This window comes from Pleuronectes platessa, chromosome 20 (genome assembly GCF_947347685.1).
Source record: "Pleuronectes platessa chromosome 20, fPlePla1.1, whole genome shotgun sequence".
Taxonomy (NCBI): Eukaryota; Metazoa; Chordata; class Actinopteri; order Pleuronectiformes; family Pleuronectidae; genus Pleuronectes; species Pleuronectes platessa.
In genome coordinates, this window is record NC_070645.1 from 15,297,569 (window position 1) to 15,320,902 (window position 23,334).

At 45.6% G+C, this 23,334-nt stretch overlaps 1 protein-coding gene across 1 annotated transcript in view; it reads left to right on the plus strand.

The window, feature by feature from the left end:
• Window positions 1-23,334, plus strand: part of ptprn2 (protein tyrosine phosphatase receptor type N2) — a 115,567-nt gene that overhangs the window by 78,050 nt on the left and 14,183 nt on the right. The window contains exons 12-15 of the mRNA XM_053412548.1: window positions 13,370-13,585; window positions 15,798-16,001; window positions 20,804-20,951; window positions 22,066-22,139. Coding sequence (XP_053268523.1) covers window positions 13,370-13,585; window positions 15,798-16,001; window positions 20,804-20,951; window positions 22,066-22,139 — 642 coding nt within the window. The remainder of the gene's footprint in view (window positions 1-13,369; window positions 13,586-15,797; window positions 16,002-20,803; window positions 20,952-22,065; window positions 22,140-23,334) is intronic.

The following is a 23,334-nucleotide window of genomic DNA, read 5'->3' on the forward strand; positions in this document are numbered from 1 at the left end:
TAATAGAAGGAATTACACTTCATTATTGGACACAACAAAAGGCAAGAAGGATCTCGGCGAGTCAGGTCCATAAACACACGCAATCAAATGTCAGTCACTGTTCATTACATTTATCACTTTGAAGAAGGAGGAAAAGAAAAGACATCATCACAGCGTCTCAAAGAGCCATACAGTGTAATTATGTTTGTGGGTGAAAATAGGCTAGATTGATTATATGCATTTACAATAATGAGCTGTCAAAGTATTATTACGTTACAGAGCCGTCACAATCTTTGACATAAATCAGAATTAATTCTGCCTTCGGAATTTCTGATCAGCCATACTGTGTGCTGTTGTGGGGGGGGGGGGGGGGGGTGTGAAGCGACAGGAGATGTGAGTGGCAAACCGGCGGCTGATACCCGGCTACAGCTGTGGACGGCCGCTCTCATTAGGGATTCACAGTGGTTTCCTGTTGATGAGCGGCACCGCGCGGTTTGGCTCGGGGGCAGACTCCTCTTACCAACCTGCTGGAGCCGGGAGACAGGGAGACAGGGAGACAGGCATGGCGGCTGTGGCGGGAGTGTCAGCTCTGTTCATGCAGAGGATTGTTTTGCAGCACGAGGCCCCCCGTCTCCCCCCCCCACCCCCCGGCTGATTGGTGTGGCTTCATTAGCAGGGGCTGCGGCTCCTCCGATTAGCAGTAATTAAAGAGAGGAATCAGAACGCTCGCCTCCAGTCCAGACGCAGCCGGGGCCTGTCAGGTCCAGATCGCCATGGAACAGATCGAGAGTCGTTGGCCGCCTGCCACTCCACCATCCCCTCCGTCCCCCATAGTGGGAGTGTGGAGGAGAGGTATGGGGTGTCGGCGTCCGTGCCAAGTCACCCAAGTCCCCCCCCCCCCCCCAACCCCCGGGCACACGCTGGACCAGCGTTGTCATAGCGATGGCCGGGGAACATGTCTAATGAAGACACTGATGAGAATTCATGAGGCGGTGGCTGTGTGTGCGTTTACAGGGATGCGACCCCTTAGCCTATCACGCGCTGCCTCCTGTGGTTCTACATCTATATCTCCACTTACACAAGCTGGAGCTGATCATTGAGTCGTATGCTCCGGCAGGCGGTCCTCCATGTGCCGCGGGTCCACCGGCACCGAGGTACAGTGGGAGACACATGGTGCCCCGTTGTCCAATCAGGTGAATCCAAATCGATCAGAGATTAGATTGTTTTCATTTTGTCTAAACTGGATGAATCAGTCTCTAAGTCTTGAGAGTTATTCTAATGGGGGCCATTTAAATCCAAATTGAAGTCCTGTGTGGTTCAAGTTAAATTGAATTATGTTTTTTTCCACACGTGTGCTTCATGTCGGGAAACTTGTTTCTGGTTTAGGTTTTTGTTTCAAGTGCCATTACAACTGGTTGCATTCCATTAAACAGACATGGTTTTCACCAGCAGGATAACAGCCCTTGAGAAGACACCCAATTTGATTCATTTGAAGTTCGCTGCTGACTTTAGTGAGAACACAAGTGGAACGGCCATCATTGGGCGTGAGTATATTTATATGTCAGGATGTAGTCACAGATGAATCTGGGCAGAAACACTGGGCAGATGTGTATCTTCTCATATTGCATAGGGGACCATGTATTTGAAATGAGTTTCAACCAATGCAGGGATCAATCATAAATCATTGATCTGAACTTACAGGGTCATATTTCTGAAACTCGGTCCAGAGACATGTCCATCTACACACTGACCCTTATGATCTGCACTACTGGCAAATATGAATCAGAATCAGGAATGTCAACAACCACACATCACAAAGCATGCTATAAATGTTGAAGTAGGCGAGAAAGACGAAAATCAATTCAGACGTGCTGGTCTTTTCATAAAGGCACGAAGTGTAATGCATAGTGAATGGGATTTAAAAATTGCATGTGGTAGTTTTCCCTGTGTTTTTTCTCACTTCAGAAAGGATCATTCTATTTAGGAATCAGCAGCGTGGAAGCACAAGATAAATTGAAAAGCTTCTACAAGCCTCCAGACTGAGTCACTTTAAGCACTCTGCTACTTTCACTACACTCTCTATAATCATTTCTAATTGCAAAAACGTGCTAACACAGTAGCTGTTACAGGAAGAAGCTTCCATCCACCATGTGGAACCAGACTTCAGCCCCCTACAGTAAAGATCATCGCCTGATCACTGATCTCACTTTGTAGTCTTCTCATAGCAATACTAGCAACCCTGGTTGGTTTATCTATATTTTATCCTTTTCCATAACCACATAAATACTATAAATATATATACAAATACATATCCATAGTACTTTATTGCACTTTCTTATCTTAGATCCATCTTGTCTTGAGAGGACTGTATAAATATTGTCCATCTGGGTGTATTATCTCATTTTTCTGCCCCAAGGAAACTTAAAGGGATAGTTCACCCAAAAAATGAAAATTAACTCATTATTTTCTCACCACTGTGCCGTTGGAGGAGTGGATGAAGTGTTTGAGTCCAAAATAAACACTTCAGGACTCTCAGGGGTAAACATTGTTGCAGCCGAATCCATTACATATGAAATTATGTTGACCACTTCTTCTTTACACCATGTTTTTAGCCTAAATGTCCTCTGAAACTGAATTTGCACATGTTTGGGTGAACTATCCCTTTAACTCTCCTAAAATCCCATCACCTCTGCCTCATTCTGGGGTTGTGTTGGATTTCTAACTGTCCACATGCGGGGGAACCTCACTGTGGCTGCAGCTGTAGAGGAAACACAGTGACTCCGAGGCTTCTAAGGTGAGGACCCAGGTGTGGGGGGGGACACATCCTATTGAACCCGTGAAGACACTCTGTGCTCTCCTCTGAACGCCACTCTTTGTTCCTGTACCGTCAGTTTCGGTATCAGACTCTCCCAGCCCACCAGGTCTCCTGTGACCGGGGTTTCAATTATGAATGCTACCTTTTGACTACCTCTGTTATTCCGCGGCAGCCCACATATCCCTGCCTGCCACCACTCATGTGTGACTTGATGTATTGTCTCACTGTTTTCCCCTCTTTCAAAATTAATTGCAGTTTTATCTCTCCCCAAGATAAAAAAAAAGAAAAAAGCCTGCTGAGAACATAATAGTCTAAAAGTAGTGTGGATTCTATTCTGACAAAACAATTAAAACCTGTGTGTTTTCCTCTCTGTTTGGGGCCAGATTTTTAGTGGCAGCTCTTTTATCTCCGAACACAATAGAGTGAAGTGTTACCTTCAATTACCTTTCGTGATTGGCTCGTGTTCGTGACCTCACTCGGGACCCGGCCATTTTTATTCTGCACCTTTTCTCGACTCCTCGTCTCTATCACGATCTCCCTCATCAAAGAACTGAAAAGGCTACAGCTTGAAAGTTAATTCCTGTCATCGCAAATTTATGTAAATTTGTGTTGATTTTTTGTTTAATTTTCAGGCGTTGTGAGCAATTTTTAAATCTTGGTTAAATTAAATTTGCGTGACATTTTTGCAATCATGAACCTTACACCCCTGTCAGACGTATTGTTAATGTCAACACAGCTGCAGGTAGAGAGGATCATTACCGTCATGTCAAACCATTTGGGATTTGAAGGCCTTTACACTCGGGGCAGGACGTGTGAAAATTGAAATATTTGAGAACGTTTTGCACATGACGTCAAAAGTGCAAAGACAGCAGCGCCCGAATCGGGGATGTGTCAAGTGTTGAGGAGCTGTCTCCGAGTGATGCTCAGTGTTTTCTAAGTGTTTGCACAGGTGGTTGTCTGCTCTGACACTCAGTAGCGTGAATTAACTCTTCATCATTGAAGGTCCAGTGTGTAAGATCTAGGTGATGGGATCTACTGGCAGAAATTGAATATGAAATAATGCTAGTGATGTTTTTGCTATTGTGAGATAAATGGTACTTTTATAAAGCGCTTTACTAGTCTTGATGACCTCTCAAAGCGCTTTACAGTACAGTTTTACATTCACCCATTCACACAGTGTATCTAATCGCAGCACTCTGTTATTCTATGGGAGGGGCATTCAGGGTTCAGCATCTTGCCCAAGGACACTTCGGCATGCAGATGGGTCAGACTGGGGATCGAACCGCTGACCTTCAGGTTGGAGGACGACCACTCTACCCCTCAGCCACAGCCGCCCCTCAATTAAGATCACCTCAATTGAATGAATTGTGGTTTTCTTTACCCTATTTACATCTATTTACTTCAGAGGCGCCATATGTTTTTTACAGTAGCCCAGACTGGACAAACTAAACACCTTTTGAGTTTTTATCACAACTGAAGGCTGCCACAGGTTCTCCTTCCTGCTTTGGAGGTGATTTTGCGTAACTCAGCTGCAACATGCAACTTCATGTTACATTAACACTTAACCAGCACCACCTCTGTTGCTCCAGCTCCCCCATTGGAAGCAGGACCTGGACGCTCTCAGAGTTTGGTGAAACATTAACATCCTTTTATTGAATTTGTCTTCACACTCCGACAGCCACAACCACAACATCACACAAAAGCCTTTTGTCTCGTTGTATCTAAAGCTGAAAGTGTGTCAGCTAAACTTCTACAGAGGACTGATTTTGTCTTCTTATTGTGCTCATACGAACTAGTAAGCTGTACCCTGCAATAAAAGAACAATGCTGGGTATCACTGGATCGTCTGCACGGATCATCAGTGGGTGGGAATACTGTTGAGTTTGTCGTCTCAGAAGCCAGACATGAGAAGTTGCTTTTGTCCAACTCTGTCTGATATCAAGGAGCCATTGTTTTAAAATATAATTATATAGAATATTGAAATCAGTGACAGTTTGTATTATCGTCTTATGTGCTTCTGCAGGCGTTGCCAGGGTGAGGGTAGTGTGGTGCAGGGAACAATCGTGCATCCAACCATTATCTATACCACTTATCCTTTAAGGGTCTCGGTTGGGGGGGGGGGGGGGGGGGGGGGTAGTTGGAGTCAATCCTAGCTGACATTGGGCTGGAGGTGGGGAACATCCTAGACCAGGTGCTTATCACAGGGCCAACATGGAGTCATAACAACCATTCACACTCACATTCAAACCTATGACCTCATTCTCAAATTAACCTAATCCCAGTCTGCAGCTAACCTGGGATTTGAACTGGGAGCGTCTTTGCTGTGAGGTGACGGCTCTGCCCACTGTACCGCCGTGCCATAATTATCATAACGCTAAGTCAAAGCGCGGCACACACTGTACATACAAAGCAGTTTTAAACGATCACTAAACGTGTGTTACTTTGTTGTCCTCCTCGCAGATTACAGCACTTTCCATCCCTCTGCAGATATGGTGTGATTTCCTACTCCGGGCTATGACGCCGCGGCGGCTGCTCCTTTTTGAAGTGCTCATTGTTGCACGTGTGTGTGGGTTTTTCCCTCTCCGCTTTAAATATAGTCGAGATGACAGGCGTAGCATTTACCTTGATGTTCGCTGCGTTTGAACGGCTTGGCACGGGCGATGCCTGGGACTCACATGCGAGAGGAGCCCTTATTTGAACAAGCGAATCTGCGAGGAAAAGATCCCAGAATGACACGGCTGACACACGCGGGGCTGTGACTGGCTGGTTGAGACAGAGCAATTCAAATGTTTCAAGTCAAACCCAGAAATGGGACCTTTTTTTTTTTTGCATCTTTTGAACGCCATCCATCGGGGAAAATGGTGTCTCTCTCTTTCTCTCTTCCATGCCCTCCCCCCCTCACACAATGCATTTAAGACTTTCACCTCCCTGTCACGTTTCTGCACCTTAAGTGATGTTGAAAAAAGGGGAGTTTAGACAGTGTCACCTTTATGTTATCCCAGTTTTGGTGCTATTTTGTGACTGGCGGGCAGAAATCAAACCTCGACGTACTAACGAACAACGTGACAAGATGACACCATCGCAACTCACACGCCTTCAAACCCAACTTTGGATTCAATCATCACAGCTTTCGGCTGCGCGAGAGCTCGGCTTCACTGGCAACTGTTAAAAGATGAGAATGGAAATAGAACACTTGAAAAGAAAACGCATAACCCCCCCCCCCACAGATGAGGCTTCTCCTACCACACACATCTTGTAATATCACTGGAGCAATAATAATAACAGCTGGTGGATCGGATTAAGAAGAAAAGTATAGAAATAAAAAAAAGATGAACGCCCTAATGTGTTTTGTTTTGCATACGTTTCTCCCTGCGCTACAGTTTGAAGCTAATCCTCCGACACCTTCCCAAGTGGAGCCGCGGCAACACACCGTCCTCGCTCAGATATTATTATGAATAATTAATCGCACCCCGTTTCAAGGAGCCGAGCAGGAATCCCAACTCTTTTTTTGGGTGTAATGCTGTAAAGCGTGAGCTCAGAAACTGCAGGTACATGTTGCAGCTGTTGGTTTATCTTGTAAACGGCATTAGCCTCTCACTGATATCATTATGGTGTGATTTGGTATGTGGACCAGTGGCTCAGTGGGCCTCAGATAAGCCTCCCAGTCCTCTCCACGCTGCTTTTCCCCCCCTCCATTTGCTCAAACATATTACACGCCCAGGTGAAGGTGTCCAGCTGCAGGTATAACCCACTCAGATATGGGGCTGATGTCTATTTTTGCAAGAGCCACCCACTGGCCCCCTGTGCACGTATATTCAGATTTGCACTCGCAGGGACAGACGTGTAAATAAACGTCAAAATCGTGCAGCCCTGCAGGTGCAAGCAAATATGTAATCTCGATAGCGTCTCTCAATCCCCCCCTTTTTTCCTCGACTCTCATGCACGAGCGTCGCTGGATGTCTTTGCTCTGCCATCTCAGGTGCTGCACTTGATCCTGACATTTGTTTAACATTCCTCATCTCCACCCCCCCCCCCCCTTTCTCCCAGCGACACGGTGAAGTACCGCATACCTCCGTCTCTCGCTGTTTAAACAAGCGCGCAGCTTCTCCATCTTTTTTTTTTTTTTTTGGGTTATTAGAAATGTGTCATGGAGGCAAACACCGGAGCAGCACAGGAGAGAGGACAGATAAGCCCGGCTGGCCTCGCACCGACTGTTCGAACACGTGTTAGCCCGGGGAAGTGCTTACTGATAGGAACACGCAGGCGTGTGACAGCATCTCTGAAACATTGCCGGTGACCACAAGAGTGACTTCAGTGTGCTCTTGAGTTTGACTGCTTGTGTAAGTCCTTTTTTTTTATTTCGGGCTGAGTGAGAAGGAATCGATGCACGTCAAACCTCCCTGGTGTGATGTCCATTAGCACCGGCCTCGCTGGGGGATGTGACACGAGTTGTGAAGTCGTACTGTGTCGTGCGTGGTAGTGACCGCAATGTGTGAAAATGTGTCCATTTACCCAGAGTTCAAGTGCAGGAAAACGTCGGATGCCCAAGTCAGACTTTCCTTCAGAGAGCAGGTAGAGATGGTGTCTCGGATGTTTTCTCTTCCACCTTCTTCTCCCCCCAAGCCCCTGTTTGGGATGAGGCCTGACAGGTGGTTGACCCACGGATTGTCCTGTAAATGTGGCAACGCAGGAGGAAGAGCAGGAGGAGGAGGAGGAGGAGGAGGAAGAGGAAGAGGAGGAGGAGAGAGACCTACTTTAGGGACTCACTCTGCTTTTGTGTGCGAATGAACAGCTCCTCTCTTCCAATTCATCAGAGAACGGGACAGATATGATCCTATATGGTCGATGTAGGGGGCTGATTTTCTGGGGATTAACTTCAGAACCACTCGCAGGCAGTGACGACAGAAGTCTCCCACAATGCATCACTCCTGCATCCGTCCTGCATCCGTCCTGCATTAGTGCAACAACGCTCGCTGCAGCCGCTTCTCTTTTTTTGTATATTCAAACTGAATCCTGCGAGATAAAAAAAAAAGAAATAAATAATTTGCCTCTCGAACGACGGTTGGCCGGAACATTCTCCGACCCTCTGGCAGGCGAATGTGGAGTCTGAATAATTCTCTGATAAATGAGTGTGCAAGTGTGCAAGTGTGCAGAAAGCATGACCTGAGGAGTGTCACTCCTCCTCGCGTGGTTAAATGATGAAGGAGGGAGGATCAAAGTTTACTGCTCTGTCTTGGAGGAAGTAAAGAATTTAGGGGCATCAAAATATCAGATATCCACTGTGTCCGTTCTGCAGCTGCATCGTGTGTTAGGTGTTGTATTTGAGAGGGCGGGGGGGGGGGGGGGGGGGGGGGGGTGTTGATGAGAAAACTGTTGAGTCAGTTTGAGTGTGTGCTGCTTCAGATCGGGTCCCTGCGGGGGCCGCCTGGTTGGAGGGGTGGGGTGGTGGTGGTGGCGTCCGATGCGGCCACGGACCCAGGCTGGACAGAGAGCTGGTTTTTGTTCTCCCCTTCACACTGCCAACTCCAGCTGTCACACAGAGGGACAATGGAGGAGAGGAGGGGGTGCTCTCTGAATGGGAAAAAATAAACTGGAGAGCCCCCCGCTCCCCCCACCCACCCACCCACCCACCTCCCCAGGACTCGTCATCTGCATTTGACAGGACCCCCGTTCTCCTCTCTTCACCGCCCCTTTTCTTTTTCTTTCTCCTTTTCTCACCCTGTGCTCTCCATAATCCCCCTTTCTCTCTCTCTCTCTCTCTCTCTCTCTCTCTCTCCCTGCTAACTGCAGCTGTTGCTCTCCATTGGATCTTTTTTCTTCTTCTTCTTCCAGCCTGATTGCTAATTAGGATAACATTTTAGTTGAGTTTTATCTTTAAAACTTGTTAAACTTGCAATTTCCCCCCCCCTTCTCCTCCTTCTCTTTTCCTTTACTCCTCCTGCACATCATTCGAAAAAAGGGAACCAGAGAAAAGGGCCTCGAGCCAATTACACACAATTTACCCGAGCATTTTTCTCGACTGCTCCCCAATCTTCTGTGCAGCATTCATATACTTTACAACTACTGTACTGTGTGGTAGCCTCTTATTATAGTGCTCACTTCAGCTTTGAATGCAGGAGCCCTACTTTGAAGAATAGCCCGGCCCATCTCCCTTATTCTGCTCACATAGCTGAATCCCTGGGAGAGGGAGCGGAGGAAAAAGGAGAGCCTGAGAAAACAGCAATTCACACACCCCAACACAGAGACCCCTAGTAGCTCAACAAATGAGGGACTAGCCCTGCGCCCATTCATATCGCCCCTCAGCCCGCAAGCCTATTAGCCAGGCATCGCTCCTTGAACATTCACTGTCGACAACATGTGGAGGCATCGCTATAGCAACCGGTGGATATGACATGTGCAATGGACGGGGACTCCTGAGCTGCTGAATATAAGGAGGGGCTCAGCCTTAACTAAACGATCTGCAAGAAAAAAAAGCTCCAGCCCCGCCACCTCCCCATCTCTTTTCATTGGCACAGAGGCGCTGAAAGGACTCGCTAGTGGGGCTTCTGCACATTCTTCCGAGGCTCGGAGAATCAGGCGGGCATATCCCACATTCTTCTCCCCTTTTTCTTATTCTCTCAGACTCTATCGCTCCTCTTTTTTTTTTTGCTGCCTTCTTCATCTTGGTGTTGAAGCCGCGCTCTTTTGTTGGCGCGCCGGGGACGCACAGGAGCCGCACATACACGCAAGTTTTTTTTATCCGTGCGTGTGTGTGTGTGTGTGGAGGAGCTGACTGAGTGGGCGGCCAGGGGACGCACAGACGCTTCTTGGAGCTGCATGCGTCCGGGTGGGTCGTCAGTGGTTAACCATGCTCTCTGGAATACAAGAGGCAGCGGCAGCAGCAGCAGCAGCAGCAGCTCCATCCCACGTTTACGCACCGTGCGCTCTGCCCCGCAACATGGATTTGGGTAATTATCTCCTTTGGCTCACGAGCGCGTCCTGTTTCTATGCAAGTTGTTGTTTCTTTGCAAGTTTAAAAATCCAGTTAAAAATGCGTGAGAAGGATCCTCCTAGAAAACTCGAGATCGTAGCGTCACGCTGAAAGCTCCGAAAACGTTTTGCAGACAAATGTCGGAAGCTGTTTGGATCTCCACGAGTTTATGGGATAAAATATGATTTATCATTTGGGAGAAATACGCATGCAAACATTTAGTTAATCTAAATATATATATAAGATAGTGTATTTTCAGTCCTGGATGGTGAGGCCAGTGGTTTTCTGTGCGCACATCTGGCTGCAGGGGACAAAGTTTGAGCGCAGGTTCATTCATGGTGGCGAGCGGCAGCAGCTCCAGCTCATAAATCCTGAGAAGTGAGAGCTCGTAAATCCGCTCGTAATTTACACTATTTTAATCCTTCATTTAGTAGAAAAACAAACCTTAATCTCTAATTTTAAATATTTTATGCATCTTACTTATTTTCGGCTCAATCCATTTATTCCTTAAGATCTTGACTATAATGGAAACGAACATTTCATGTTTCAGTTTTTATAGTTTTAAATAAATGTTATGTTTAGAAATGTCTTTTCTTGAATTAATATTAGATTTAAAAACAAAATTTAGAGCTTGGAAATCTGGTCTAAATTATGAGATTAATAAATTCTACCTTTTATTGTGGTTTTTATTTCAAATTTTATCAAGCCCACAATAAAACCAGGATTTTTTCCTGTTTATAAGATAAACAATTATGCTTTTGAAATGTTGCACCAGGGGCAAAATTAGATAAATAGAATTGCATAGAAGCAGATTGGAGAGTGGCTCATTTTCTACTTCTCAGATCAGCAGTTGTAGCTGGAACCTTTTTCTTTAAACCTTGCTTGGTGGAGGTTTGGCAGTTGTGTGTTCAGGAGGATTTTCCTCTTGTATTTTTTTTTTCAACATAAAGGTATTGTGATGTGAGTGAATGGATGAACAGCCGCCCCAACGACACCTCTCCGCCTGACCTTTCCTCTTCATCATTTAAATAATCCTGAGCAGCCGAAATCCATCTGCCCCTTGTCTCCCCCTCAGATTGGCTAATTCACCACACAGGGCCAGAATGAATAGACAAGACAAGGAGGAGAAGGGGAGAGTGTGTTCGAGGCAGAGATTAATAACTTCAGTGAGTCCTGCACACATGAAAAACACAAATTTGTGTAACGTGATGTTGTGCATTCACTGGAGTTCAAAGAGTGATTTGATAAAAAAAAGGGGAGAAAATCTGATTCTCAAATTGTACGGAAAAAAATTCTCCCATATTTTTCCATCAGATTAAAATCACATTCAAGTAGAAATATTTGCCTAAACTCTCTTTTGATTATTTATTTATTTTCGACATTCATTAATTCAAAAGCTGTTTTCAGTCTAATATTGTTTAATTCAAGCTCAAAGTGTTTTTGAATGAAACATTCAGTTTATTTTTAAAGACGAACTCCAATTATAGTTAAACGATATTATTACAAAAATAATAAATGAATGGACCGAAGCGAGCAGGGCCATGAATGTGATTCTCAGCCTCTCATCTCCTCCCTTTTTCTGCCTCACTCTGTTTTTCCTCTGCTTCCTATCCAACACGATTACGGCCTTCAAACCCTCCTTTATGCTCACAGTGCGTTTGAAGTCTGTTTGCTCCCTCGCTGGAAACGTTCTTATTAATTTCAAGGTGATTAGCTGAATTTTTTTTCCAGAGATTGTAGTAGTAGGCCACGTCTTTCATTCAGTTTGACGATCAAGACGTGTTTTTTTTTCCTGAATAAAGAGAAGATGGTACGAACAGGCAGTAGCTTCAGTTTGTCAGTGCTGGAAATAGGTTAGAGCAGGTTTGAACCAATAGGTCTATAGGGGGCACTTTGGTTTCAGTCTTGAGCCACGACACCGATGTGACATACTGTGTCTGCAGGGCTGAATCTGTTGAAGTGTTTTCAGGCTCTATATTTTTAGTTTTTTCATCAGAGAAGCTGAGAGACAAGATCCACATTCTCAACAAGTATTCTAGTAGATGAAAGTCATGTTGATTTATCGATATGCTCAATTAAAAACGTCCTTTCTGGTGATGTTCCTTTGATCCCTGAACAGCACGGATTAAAATCGCTGGATCGAGTCCATCTCTCCCCTCGGTGCTCGCGTACCAGCCTCTTCAAACCTCTCAGTTGTTGTCTAACCTCTTAATGCCTGATTGAAACCGCATCCTCGAGCCTCTCCGCAATTGCAATCAACAGCAACAGTCATCAGGCCCAGCGCTGTAATCAAAAAGACCTGGGCACCCGGCACCACGGCTAAAACATTGGCAATTACCAACCGCAAGGTCAAACCGCGTCGGTACTGGTCTGAGGTGAAGTGTCTTGTTTTGAAAGCGCTATAACAAGATGTAGGCCTCCTTTCAGCTCTGCCCATTAAACACCTCAGGCTAAATGTCAGGGCGCCACCATTTTTATTTTTTTATTTCTTTTTTCACTTCAAGCATCAACCTTTCAATGTTGCGAGCAGACAATTAGGAGCCTGCTGATGTTTTTGCACACTGTTATTGATATTGCCCTTTTTGTAAATGAGCTGTTGCACCGGATGGAGTTAGATCAAAACCTGCAAAGAATGGGCTTTTACACAAAATCTGTTTTGTGTGTGAATTATAAGGAGAATAAAGTATTATTTATTTTAAGTAGAATGTGTTGGAACAATTTTTAAGTGTTAAAGACCAAACTAACATGGCAGGATGACTCTGTCTTATGCAAGCAGCTAACAGCATATACATTTTAGGTGTCATTCATTTCACCCTCCCAATTATTGCTCTTAATTATTGCTTTCAAAATGTTCTCTGGGGGTCCTGGGGGAATTTGTCATTACAGTAAATGTCCATAAGTGGACCAGTTAGCAACAGCAGTTCTTTAACCTGCTGCACTGATAAAAAACCTCTCAGATGATATAACAGCGCATTAAAAACAGCCCTGCACCTCCCCGTCCAAATTAACATGAAGCGTGGGTGTGAATATTTGAAAAGGCATTTTTTTTTATTCAAACCGGTTAGGTGATGCACGAAGGTCCAGTCCAGGGCCACTGGTGTCTCTGAAGTCCTGGTGGCCATTAGCCGTGCGACTTGGACCGGGGCCTAATCCGGCCTCGACTCAGGACCAGTGGAGCTCATTAAGCCCAAGCTTTTAGTATCCCAACCTCCTGTAGCTGCACAGTGCCAGCTCGCCCCATGCCAGCACTAAATGGGGTTGTACATATCTATAGTGGGGAGCAGCGTGGCGACAGCACTGGACAAGGGCTGGTAACAGGGGTTGACTGAGTCGTCTGAATGCACATTATAAGGCCAGTGTCAGAGCTGGCTAATGAGTGGGGCCGGTCAGACAGTGGTGGTGGTGGTGTTAAGTTTGGGGGAAGGCAGCTTTCATTTCTTTCTCACTGCAAAGTCAAGACAAGCCTTCAGGTGAAAACTGATGCACTGCAGACCTGATACTGCGGCCGCTGTAAATCAAAAATGACTCCATCCATCAGGAAAGAGACAGAGGAGCATCTCTCACTGCCCTGACAGCGTGTTTTCTCTCTCTCTCTCTGTCCTCCAGAGGGGCAGCCTGACCCAGATCCCCATGGTGAAGGAGACCAGGGTGGAGTCGGGCCAGTTCCTGCTGCTCTCCGTCCTCTGCATGCTCTTCATCCTGGTGGCGCTGGCCGTGTCCGCCACCTTCTTCTGCGTGCGCCAGCGCTCCCACCTCCACATGAAGGAGAAGCTGGCCAGCCTGGGGACTGACACCAGCACTGATGCCACCGCAACCTATCAGGTGAGTCCAGCCCTCTCTGCTATGAGCCAATCAGAGGCCGAGGCACTTAGGCAGCTCTCTGCTGTTGGCAGAGCTCACATGTGTGTTCGGATCTCATTGGTTTGTGGGAGTACTTTTGTTAATCTGCACATGTTTGAGTGAGTCTTCAATATTTTGAATCAGAAATCCCTTTTTGTGTTTATTTCAATAGTTTATTTCTTCTTTATTTCTGTATATCTCGGATTTTTGACTTATTGCTTCATGGGATATTCACTGCATCCAATTATTCATTGCTCACCCGTGCCTGTGAAGAGAGCTTGTTTGTGTGTGTGCGTTTGTGTGTGTGTGTGCGTGTGTGTGTGTGTGTGTGTGTGTGTGTGTGTGTGTGTGTGTGAGAAAGAGAATGAGAGAAGGAGGGGGGGGACAGGACGCCGCTGTGACCTATTCCCACTCTTCCTCCAGGGCCACGGGCAGCCTGGGCTGTATTGATTTTCAGCGTTGGGGCTCAGCTGTGCCCAGCGTGGCACATTTATCTGCATGTCGCGGTAACATTTTCAATATTTAATCAGGTTTTCACAGCGCTGCTCCCCCATCAAAAGCTGGCGTAACAGCCTCATAACCAACATGGTAACGTGGCCATATAAAGAGAAGCAAAAATAAGCAGAAATGCTTTTTTCACCTCTAGGATATAACTTAATGTCCATGAGAATTTATATTATTTAAATTCTGTTTAAAATGTGTCTTCTTGTTCTGCTGTGGTGCATTTTTAGCTTCTGTGTGGCACCTGTTCTTTCTCTTGAGGGAAGGGATGACTGCTCTGTCACGTTGGTGTGTGCTCTGACAGATACAGTTGTTTTAGGAGCGGCTAGCAGTGGGATTTTGTTAGCGAGCAGACAATGTTTCCTCTTGGCCTGTTTTCATTCTTATTAGGGGTCTGGAAGGGGGGAGGGGGGATTGGAGACAGGAGAAACTGTAACCCCACGACCTCTGCTCCTGTCTGGGCTCCATGTGTCTCTTCCTCTGGTGCTAACCGCATCTCCCGCCCGCTTCTGGGACCGTTTCTCGGCTCCAGTCCAGCACGCCGCTTCTCGAGAGATGTCGAGAAGTGGGATGAATTATGAGCTGGACCAGGATATCGCCCCGAGGCCAAGGCCCAGGGCGCCACTTCATGGCTCTAATCATTAAAGTCCATCGGCGGTAAAGCTGAACCAAGACCAGGGCTTAGAGAAGCCTGTGCTCCGGAGGGAAATATCACTGTGATGGATCATGAGATAGCGTCTGCTTTCACAGGGCGTTTTCTCTGGCCTGCTCTGCCCTCGCTGTTATTAATTGAGTATGGAGATGAATTTGGTGGAGATGAGTGGCTTTGCCTCACAAATCCAAACCCGATGGGGTAATACAGATTGTGAATTTACCAGTAAAAATACCAAGAGCAACCACACCCTGTGGAGGGGATGAGGTAAAGTGTGAATAATGGCCTTTTTTTTGCTTAGATTTTTTGTTTATGGTCTAGAGTAGATAATGCCTCGTCCTCATATTTGTGATGCCTTCCTTCTGCACTGAGATGTGATGGGAGAAAAGCTGAGTCATTGGGAAAAGTGTAATCTTCACAGCAGTTGCTCTTTTAGCATATTTCAGACACCTGGATATATCATTCAAAATAGAAACTTATACTTTAGAATTGTGCCAGTGCATTTTTTTTATCTCCTCTGCCTCTGCATATTTATATACATCCATATTGGAAATCCTATTTGATTGATGGATAGATTCTCCTGTTGTGCTTATATCTTTGGTCCAAATGCATCCAAGTTATTTCCCCTCAAGTTTTCGTGGGTAGCGATTTCATGCAGGATATTTTTTTCTAAAAGATCCATTCTCAAACACTGAGGACAGTCGCTGTGCAGCAGCAGCCAGGTGGGACTCACTGAATATATTCTATAAATCGTGCCGGGCTCCTCATCCATGTATTTTTTGACATAATTAGTATAAGCTCCATAATCCACAAGGATAAGCCATTAATCTACAGACAAGTGAGGAAAGATCAAGTCCGCCTAGATACAGGATTTTCGAGGGTGCGTTTACAGAACTCAGCCCCTAAGGGATAAGCACGTAACGTACATAACACTATTGTTACGCGCATAAAAAGAAGATGAATGCACGAAACCTGCGAGGAAAAGGAATCCACCATTTTGATGATCCAGTGCTTCACCATCTTCTCCTCTGATCCGTGCAGGAGCTGTGTCGCCAGCGGATGGCGATCCGGACATCAGAGCGCGTGGAGCGGCCGGAGACTCTGCGCCACTCGCGGCTCAACAGCGTGTCATCCCAGTTCAGCGATGGGCCCGCGGCTAGCCCATCCACCCGCAGCAGCACCTCCTCCTGGTGCGAGGAGCCGGTGCCATCCAACATGGACATCTCCACTGGTCACATGATACTGGTAAGGAGCTGGTTTTGACAGCAGGAAGTTGGTCCAGGGTCTGGTTTTAGGCCCTCTTTGTGGTTCTGAGCATCTGATTGGTTTTATTGAAAAAACCACAGCATCTAATCGTGGTGCGTTCAGTGTAGTTTGGGATTTTTCTAAGACCAACACTAGATCTGGCTTGTGTATAACGTCATTGAACCATAGCAACGTTTCCCAACCAGGTTCACTTGAACCCCAAGAGATTCTTCTGCACTTCTGGGTTATGTGGACTGAAGAGTTGCTAAATTAATTTGTAAAAAATATATTAGATTTTAGATTTTAAAGTATATAGTCAGCTTCACTGTCCTTACATTTTCAGTTGAGTTATGTTAAATAACTGGAAGTTCGCTAACAAGTAGAAATAGCTTAAAAATTATGAGAAAAAGGTCTAAAAAGTTTGCTGAAATAGACCAACAGTGGAGATAGATAACTGAAAGCAGTTGAAACACAATAGGAATGGATCACTGGTTGATTTATCTCTTCCAAGTGTATTTTTTAATATAATTATATTTTTTAAGCAACATCCAGTCTAAAATGTATTCAAATGAACACATGTAGGTGGTATGTGATCCACCGAATCCGATTTTTCAGCTCACTTTATAGTTTACTCTTTGAAAACCCCTTTTTGAATACGCTCGACTCCATGCCGAAAACCAACAGCTTGATTTCTCTGTTTATCTGTTTGGATGTGTCTCTCTCTCTCATCCCTCTCTCACCTCATTCCCTTCAGAACCCTGTTATCTTTGTCGGTTCCCCCCCCCCATCACTCTTCCTGTGGTTTTTCCTCCCTCTTGTTTTATCTTGGCTCTGTTGTCTTCATTTTTTTCTTCCTCCCAACTTTTTCCTCCCTCTGTGTCATTGTCTCTCTTTATCATTCCGTCCAGCCTCCCCCCTCCCCCTGTCATTTTCATCCTTAACCCCCCTCCGTCTCTCTCTCTCACTCTCTCAAACTGCTGCAGCAAAAGAAATAAGGCAGACATTGTTTTTTGCCTGATGAGAGCTACTCAAAAGTGAAATGTCATTACCCGTCTTATTGTCATTTGGATGTTTTAGAAATTTCTCGAGGTGGTTTTTTTTTCTCCATTTTTCAAGTGGGGGGGGGGGGGGTTGGGTTGCCAACACGTCTGCACACCCACAATGAATTGTTTTAATTTTGCGCAACTTTGCAGCTTCATTCATTCGAGACAAGCTTGATAAAAGAGATGGATAGATGCCTCGCAGTGTTTCCATTAATGGAGAGAGCATTCATCACACTGCAAGTCGAGCTTTTATATTGGGAGGCTGTAATGAATGAGGGCGAATCTGAGTAATGCCTTGTATTGGTGGTAATAGATGGGTTTTGTTGCACTCGTCAAGGCTTGTTTGTGAAGACCCTTTTGAAAACATCGACAATAGAAGAGCATTTAGCCTTGCATATAACAAAAGAGCCACTGTGCATCATTTCTGGGAGCTGTTATTATTAGCCCCAATTTCTTCACGGCAGCACCGGTGCAGGCATTATAATGTAGAAAGGCATTATAATGTAGAAAGGTAAAACACACAGGGACCTCTGCTTCTCTTTCATGCTGTGATTGACATGCCGGGGTCCTATAGGGGGTTCTTCCTTAAAATTCCACCGACATCTCCCATGAAACCATGTGTGAGATTGCCTTGTTATCACTGATCTCAGACCTATACTTTCCCATCTCTGCTCTGCTCTCATCTCCCCTCTTGCACTTTGGAGCACACACCGTGTGGAGAGGGATGATGAATACCCGGCTTTCGTAGGCACACACGCTGTGGGTCCTTTTTTTTTCCGTGGCCTGATCACACAACCACACTCACACACAGACACGCACGTACAACCACGATGCTACAGCGAGTGTGCGGTGCCGTGAGGGTAAATGAGCCAGGATGTTGAGTCCCACTGTGCAGACAACCTTAAGACTCAAAAACTCTTGCGTAATGACTTTCCTCTGTCTGCTGAGTCATCTGCTGAGTTTTAACACTCCTCTGCTGTCTTGCATTCTCTACCTTCTTCGATTTTAGCCTTTATCAGCAGCAGCGTGATGCTGAAACCAGGCAAACAGTCCCACTAAATGATTTCAAACATTTACCACATGTAACATGGAAGCATGTGTTTGCACGTGGGTGTATTCAAGTGTGTGCTGCTGCAGCGCTGGGTCCTTTCAGCACCATGGACAGCACTTCACAGTAACCACACTTTTCCTCACCGACCCGACGAGAGGTTTCCTGTGCGTGTTCCCCTGCTGAGCAGAAACAGGGTCAAACTGCTGATTCCATCACTGCTCCGGTCGTGTTTCCTTGCTTTAATCACCTTTTCCTCTAGAAAAAGAAAAGAGAAATCAATAATTATGTAGCTCCAGGCTCTTTTTCATTAAGTTGAGTAGTTATTGGTCTTGTTCTTTTAGAAATGATGAATTATTTGCTCAAAAAAGAAAATAGACTCAGGCAAAGGAAAAATAGCCACTGACTCATGCGATATGTTCTGCCCTCAGTGACTCTTACCGGCAATTTTAAGTTCAGCTGAGCAAGTAAACCCAATTTTCTGTTCCATTTAATACAAAACAATGTGTGCTTTTCATTTAGCTATTATTAATCACACAAAAACATGCATATTAATAGGTTGGTTTTTTTTCAACTCTCACGGCTGTTTATCAAATCATAAAGCTCCCTGTACAAACTGTTAGCACTATTGTTCATTTTAATTTGACAGCGGAGCCTGACGGTAATAAGTTACCTGTTGTGTCTGGCTCCCCTGGTTCTCCCTTCCTCCTGATTCCACCCATCACCCTCTGCAGCCGAGGAGACTGCTTAGGAAGGATTAGGCATTGTTTCCCTGACACCCAGGCCTCCCATCCCAACCCTCTGATTGGCAGACATAATCCCCCCCATTCACTAAACCTTCGTTACCCTGTCTCTGGAATACGCCATGGTCCGCTGCCTCCCCCTAGAATCGGGAGGGCTTGATAAGGGCCTGCTGGCTGCATCACATTAAGCTGCAAAAAAAAAATATCTGGAATGCAATCGATTGAGAGCGTTGTTTGAATTGGCCGGGATGCAATTCAGAGTGCATGTATCAAGCACATGGAGATGTAATATTGGTTGGGGAGGTGGAACGCTGTCAGGCTGCCGAGCAGAGAGCACTTGTACAGGGTGACGAGATCATAGCGGTGACAGGCTCTGTCAAGTGGCCATGATGGCGTGCTGTCATTTCCCTGGGACGACAGCATTGTGCATTTGCGTAGTCGCCTGCCATTAGAATTGACATTAACTAGATTTCTTTTCATAATTGCGTTTTTCTTTTTTTCTTTGCATGCCTCAAATAAATGCACAAAAGCTGCTGTGGTTCAAAGTGTAACAGCAGAAATCTTCCGTCGTGTTTAAGAATAACTTCATGTTATTAACGGGTTGAGATGGAACACCTCGTGCTGTTATGATGCCGCCGCATTAATCACTGGAGTTGTGTTCTTTTTTTCTGAGCCCTGTGAGGCTTTTAAGACCTGAGTGGCACCTTTGGTACCACATCCAACAATAAACTTTGATTTCCATTGTCTGCGGGATTTGTAATGTTCTTATAAGCCATCTAATATCCCCGGCATGCATTGAGGAGATGTCTGAATTCATGAGCCATCAAAGGGTAATTGCCTATTATATGTCGGACAGGCTTATTTGTGATTGTCATCTTGGTGGTAATTGTATACATTCTGGGAGGGACTTGGATTTGCGTTTTTGACAGACAGGAGTGAGTGTGTCGGATGTAACAATGGAGCGTCACCTCTGCTCAGTCTCCGCACGCCGCCTTTAATATGGAATAAAAACCGCTGCACATCTGGGTATCACTTTCATTGTATTAGCCAGCTGATCCCTGACATCAGTTTATGAGTCTGTAATCTCCTGGCTCACACAATAGCGGACTAAACCATTTAACCCTGTCGGGAGGGGGAGCCATGATACAGGAGAGAAAGCGAAACGTGGCACAACACAAAAAAAAAGAATCCTCTTGCCAGATATACAGCCTCTAAGCTCCATAAGACTTGCCCTGGTTTGGGAGAATACACACACACACACACACTCACTCACACAAACACACACACCAGGCCTCTACCCCTCCCCCCTTCTCTTTCTCCATCTTTGTCTCTCTAGCGAATTCAATTTTGTCTTCTCCAAGCGAGGGCTTAAATGCAGACAATCTTATCAGTGGCTGTGCAAGCAGTGAGGGACGTGATTGAAACACCCCTGAAGTATTTCCAATGCAGACAAACCTTTCAGGAGTCTTAATTGTGCCTGATTTATTTTTTTCTTTCTCTCCCGCCCCCCCCCCCCTCGGTCAAACACATGTGCACAAGCACACAAAGACGCAAAACATCAGCGCACCTTCCTCACCCCGAGCTCCAGCAGCCTCCTCCTCCTCCTCCTCCTCCTCCCCCTCCTTCTCCTCCTCCTCCGATCCTCCTCCTCCTCCAGCCGGGTGTTACACTGTACAGCCGCCTAAGACAATAACACACCATGACACCTGATCTCTAAAGGACGGGTGCTGTTGTCAGGGATTTAGTGGTTCGCTCCAGTTTATTTATTGGTTCGCTCATATTGAGAAAAAAACACAATGACAAAGGAATAACAACCTACTTGCAGCCAGCTCTGATAAACCACGAGTGAATTATTTCAGGTTTTCTCGTTCCATTAATCAAAAGTTTGACATAAATTGAGTTTCCCCATCAATTGCTTTTGACTTGTCCTTTGAAATGGCGGCTAAGTTGCTCCCTGTCGTCCTCTAGTCGTACATGGAGGACCACTTGAAGAACAAGAACCGTCTGGAGCGCGAGTGGGAGGCCCTGTGCTCCTACCAGGCGGAGCCCAGCACCTGCAGCGCGGGCCTGGGGGAGCAGAACTCCAAGAGGAACCGCTCCGACGCCGTGGTCGTATGTGAGTGCACGCATCCACACGTCAGTCCAGTTTTCTGTTTTCATTTGCACGGGTGGAGCGATGCGGGCGCAGCTCATTCTGCACCATCACTGCTGCTGATGTGTTTCTGAGCAGATGCTTCAAAGAGCGACACACAACCAGTGGGTAAACAAGCCTGAACGCTCATGTTTCCATAATGAGATAATGAATCGGGAAGTAGAACATGTTTCCCAACAAATCACAAGTTGTAACTTCCTGAGAACGAGTAGAGATTCTTGTCATTGTGATGAGAACTTGTTTTTTTCATCCCCCCCCCCCCCCCCCCCCTCAATGCAAATCAACTTGTTTTGAGACTTGAAATGAAATCGCTGACAGATGGCGAGTTGTTCAGTTACCGTCAGTCAAACCTGATCAAAGCACGCCCATAGCTTTTCATTCTTTATCTCTCATATCATATCAAAAATGAAATGGCACTCAGTCGAGAGCGCACCTCCGCCAAATCTCAACAGTCCACTCAAATTCATTCAGGCTGCACCAAATTGCTCACACTTACAGATATCAGCTCTCAAAATGGGCCTGAATTGTTCCCTGGGAAATTTGCGTAAATATGATATTTGCTGTTTTAAATAAAGAGAAAAATGAAATTCATAGATTCACTCCACTGATCCAGATCGGCATTAAAATAGGGCTCATTTTTGTTTAAATCTGTTCAGTAGTAATAGCAATATAAAGACCTACCTTTATTAAAAACTTAGATTGCTGATTATCTAGGCAAATACTTGAGATTTAAAGGTTTAATTTCTTTTTTAACTTGGGACCAAAGCGACAGGAAATAGATTCCACGAAACTCTCAAATGTTTCACTTCGAGAAAAAAGAGGCTGATTTGATTCTCCCAACTTTCAAGATGAAAGATTTATCATTATATCACATTCCTTATTGAAGGTGAAGTGATTTCAGGACTTCAGAAGCAGCGGGTGCGCGTGTGCATGATGAAAGTCCGGTGAAATTGCCGTCCCTGCAGCCAGCTTCCATCTCCTATTCCGATGCTGCTCAAAATTCTGTTGTTGTTGTTCAGGGAGGAGAAAACAGAAACAGTGGAAATGTGTGTGGATGAATTATGCATCTCCATTACAGATGATCATTCCAGGATCACCTTGAAAGCGGAGAACAACCACAGCAACTCGGATTACATCAACGCCAGTCCAATCGTGAGTATTGTTTATTCATTACAGCGCTACGTCTTGGTTAATGTCTGTCGTCCCTGAAGCCTCTTTCTGTACCAGGAACACCTGATGTGGTCGGATCTCACTTTGAGATAAAATACGTTTCAGAGGATTTGACATCAATCCGACAGCGTTTATCTCAACTTTGTTCTCGTGACTCTGTGGATTCACTTCGCCTCGTCGAGTCACGCTGCTGCTTTACGCTGCTTTCAAAATGGCTGCTCCCCGAGAGCCCTTTTAATCTGCACTGAAAACGAATTATACATTATTTTTGACTAAACAAATCTTGAACAAACCCAGAAAGACCTCGGAATAGGAGACGGCTGCACTTTTTAGTTTTTTTTTTAGCATTTCCTCCCCCAAAAAATATTGCCAGTCATGATTTCCCTGCAGCTGCTGGAAGGGGATTCTATCAAAGGGGGAACAGGAAACTATGCATTTCAAATACAGTGCCAAAAATCTCCAAGAAGATAGATGGGAACACACACAGCTGCACTAAAAATCCATTACTCTTCAGAGGCAAACAATGGCGACTCTTAGATGCTCAATTTATTCCTCCATCTCCTCTAATGGCATATTCATAGAGCTTTTTTGAGCTTTTTTAAACAGTAGTGCTGTGGCGACATTTGGCATCTCATAGAATATTATGATAATGAAGTTAATCAATCAGAGGAAGAAGTGAGGGGGAAAAAAATCTGATAAGTGCGTTAGAGAACTGGTACAAAAGTAAAGTTATCCAAGTTTGGTGCAGCTTAAAAGAAAAGGGGAAGGTGAGGGCGGGTGAAGTGATGGCGGATGCAGTGGTGTGCGGATGAAAGGGCAGTAATTACACCACAATGGGGGACCCCTGGGTGAGCCCAGCAAGACTGTGATAATTATGTCTGTCAATGCGGCTTCCTCTTCCTCATTAGTTCCAGGGGCAGTGGGCTACGAGTAAATAATCTGTCGCCTCTTTCCCGGGGATCCAGGGTCAGCGAGGCAAAGGGGACAGGGTGTGATCTGAGCTGCCCGCGAAGCTCAGGGTGCAAACACACACAGACACAGAAAGGCCTCGGATAATGGTTACTGCTTGACCACAAATGATGCAAGCGCTCCCACATGTCCGCCGTCATTAGAGCGAGGGCCGGTTTGCAGGAATGTGCCCTGACACAAAATGTGGTCAAAGTCTGGTTTCTCTCTT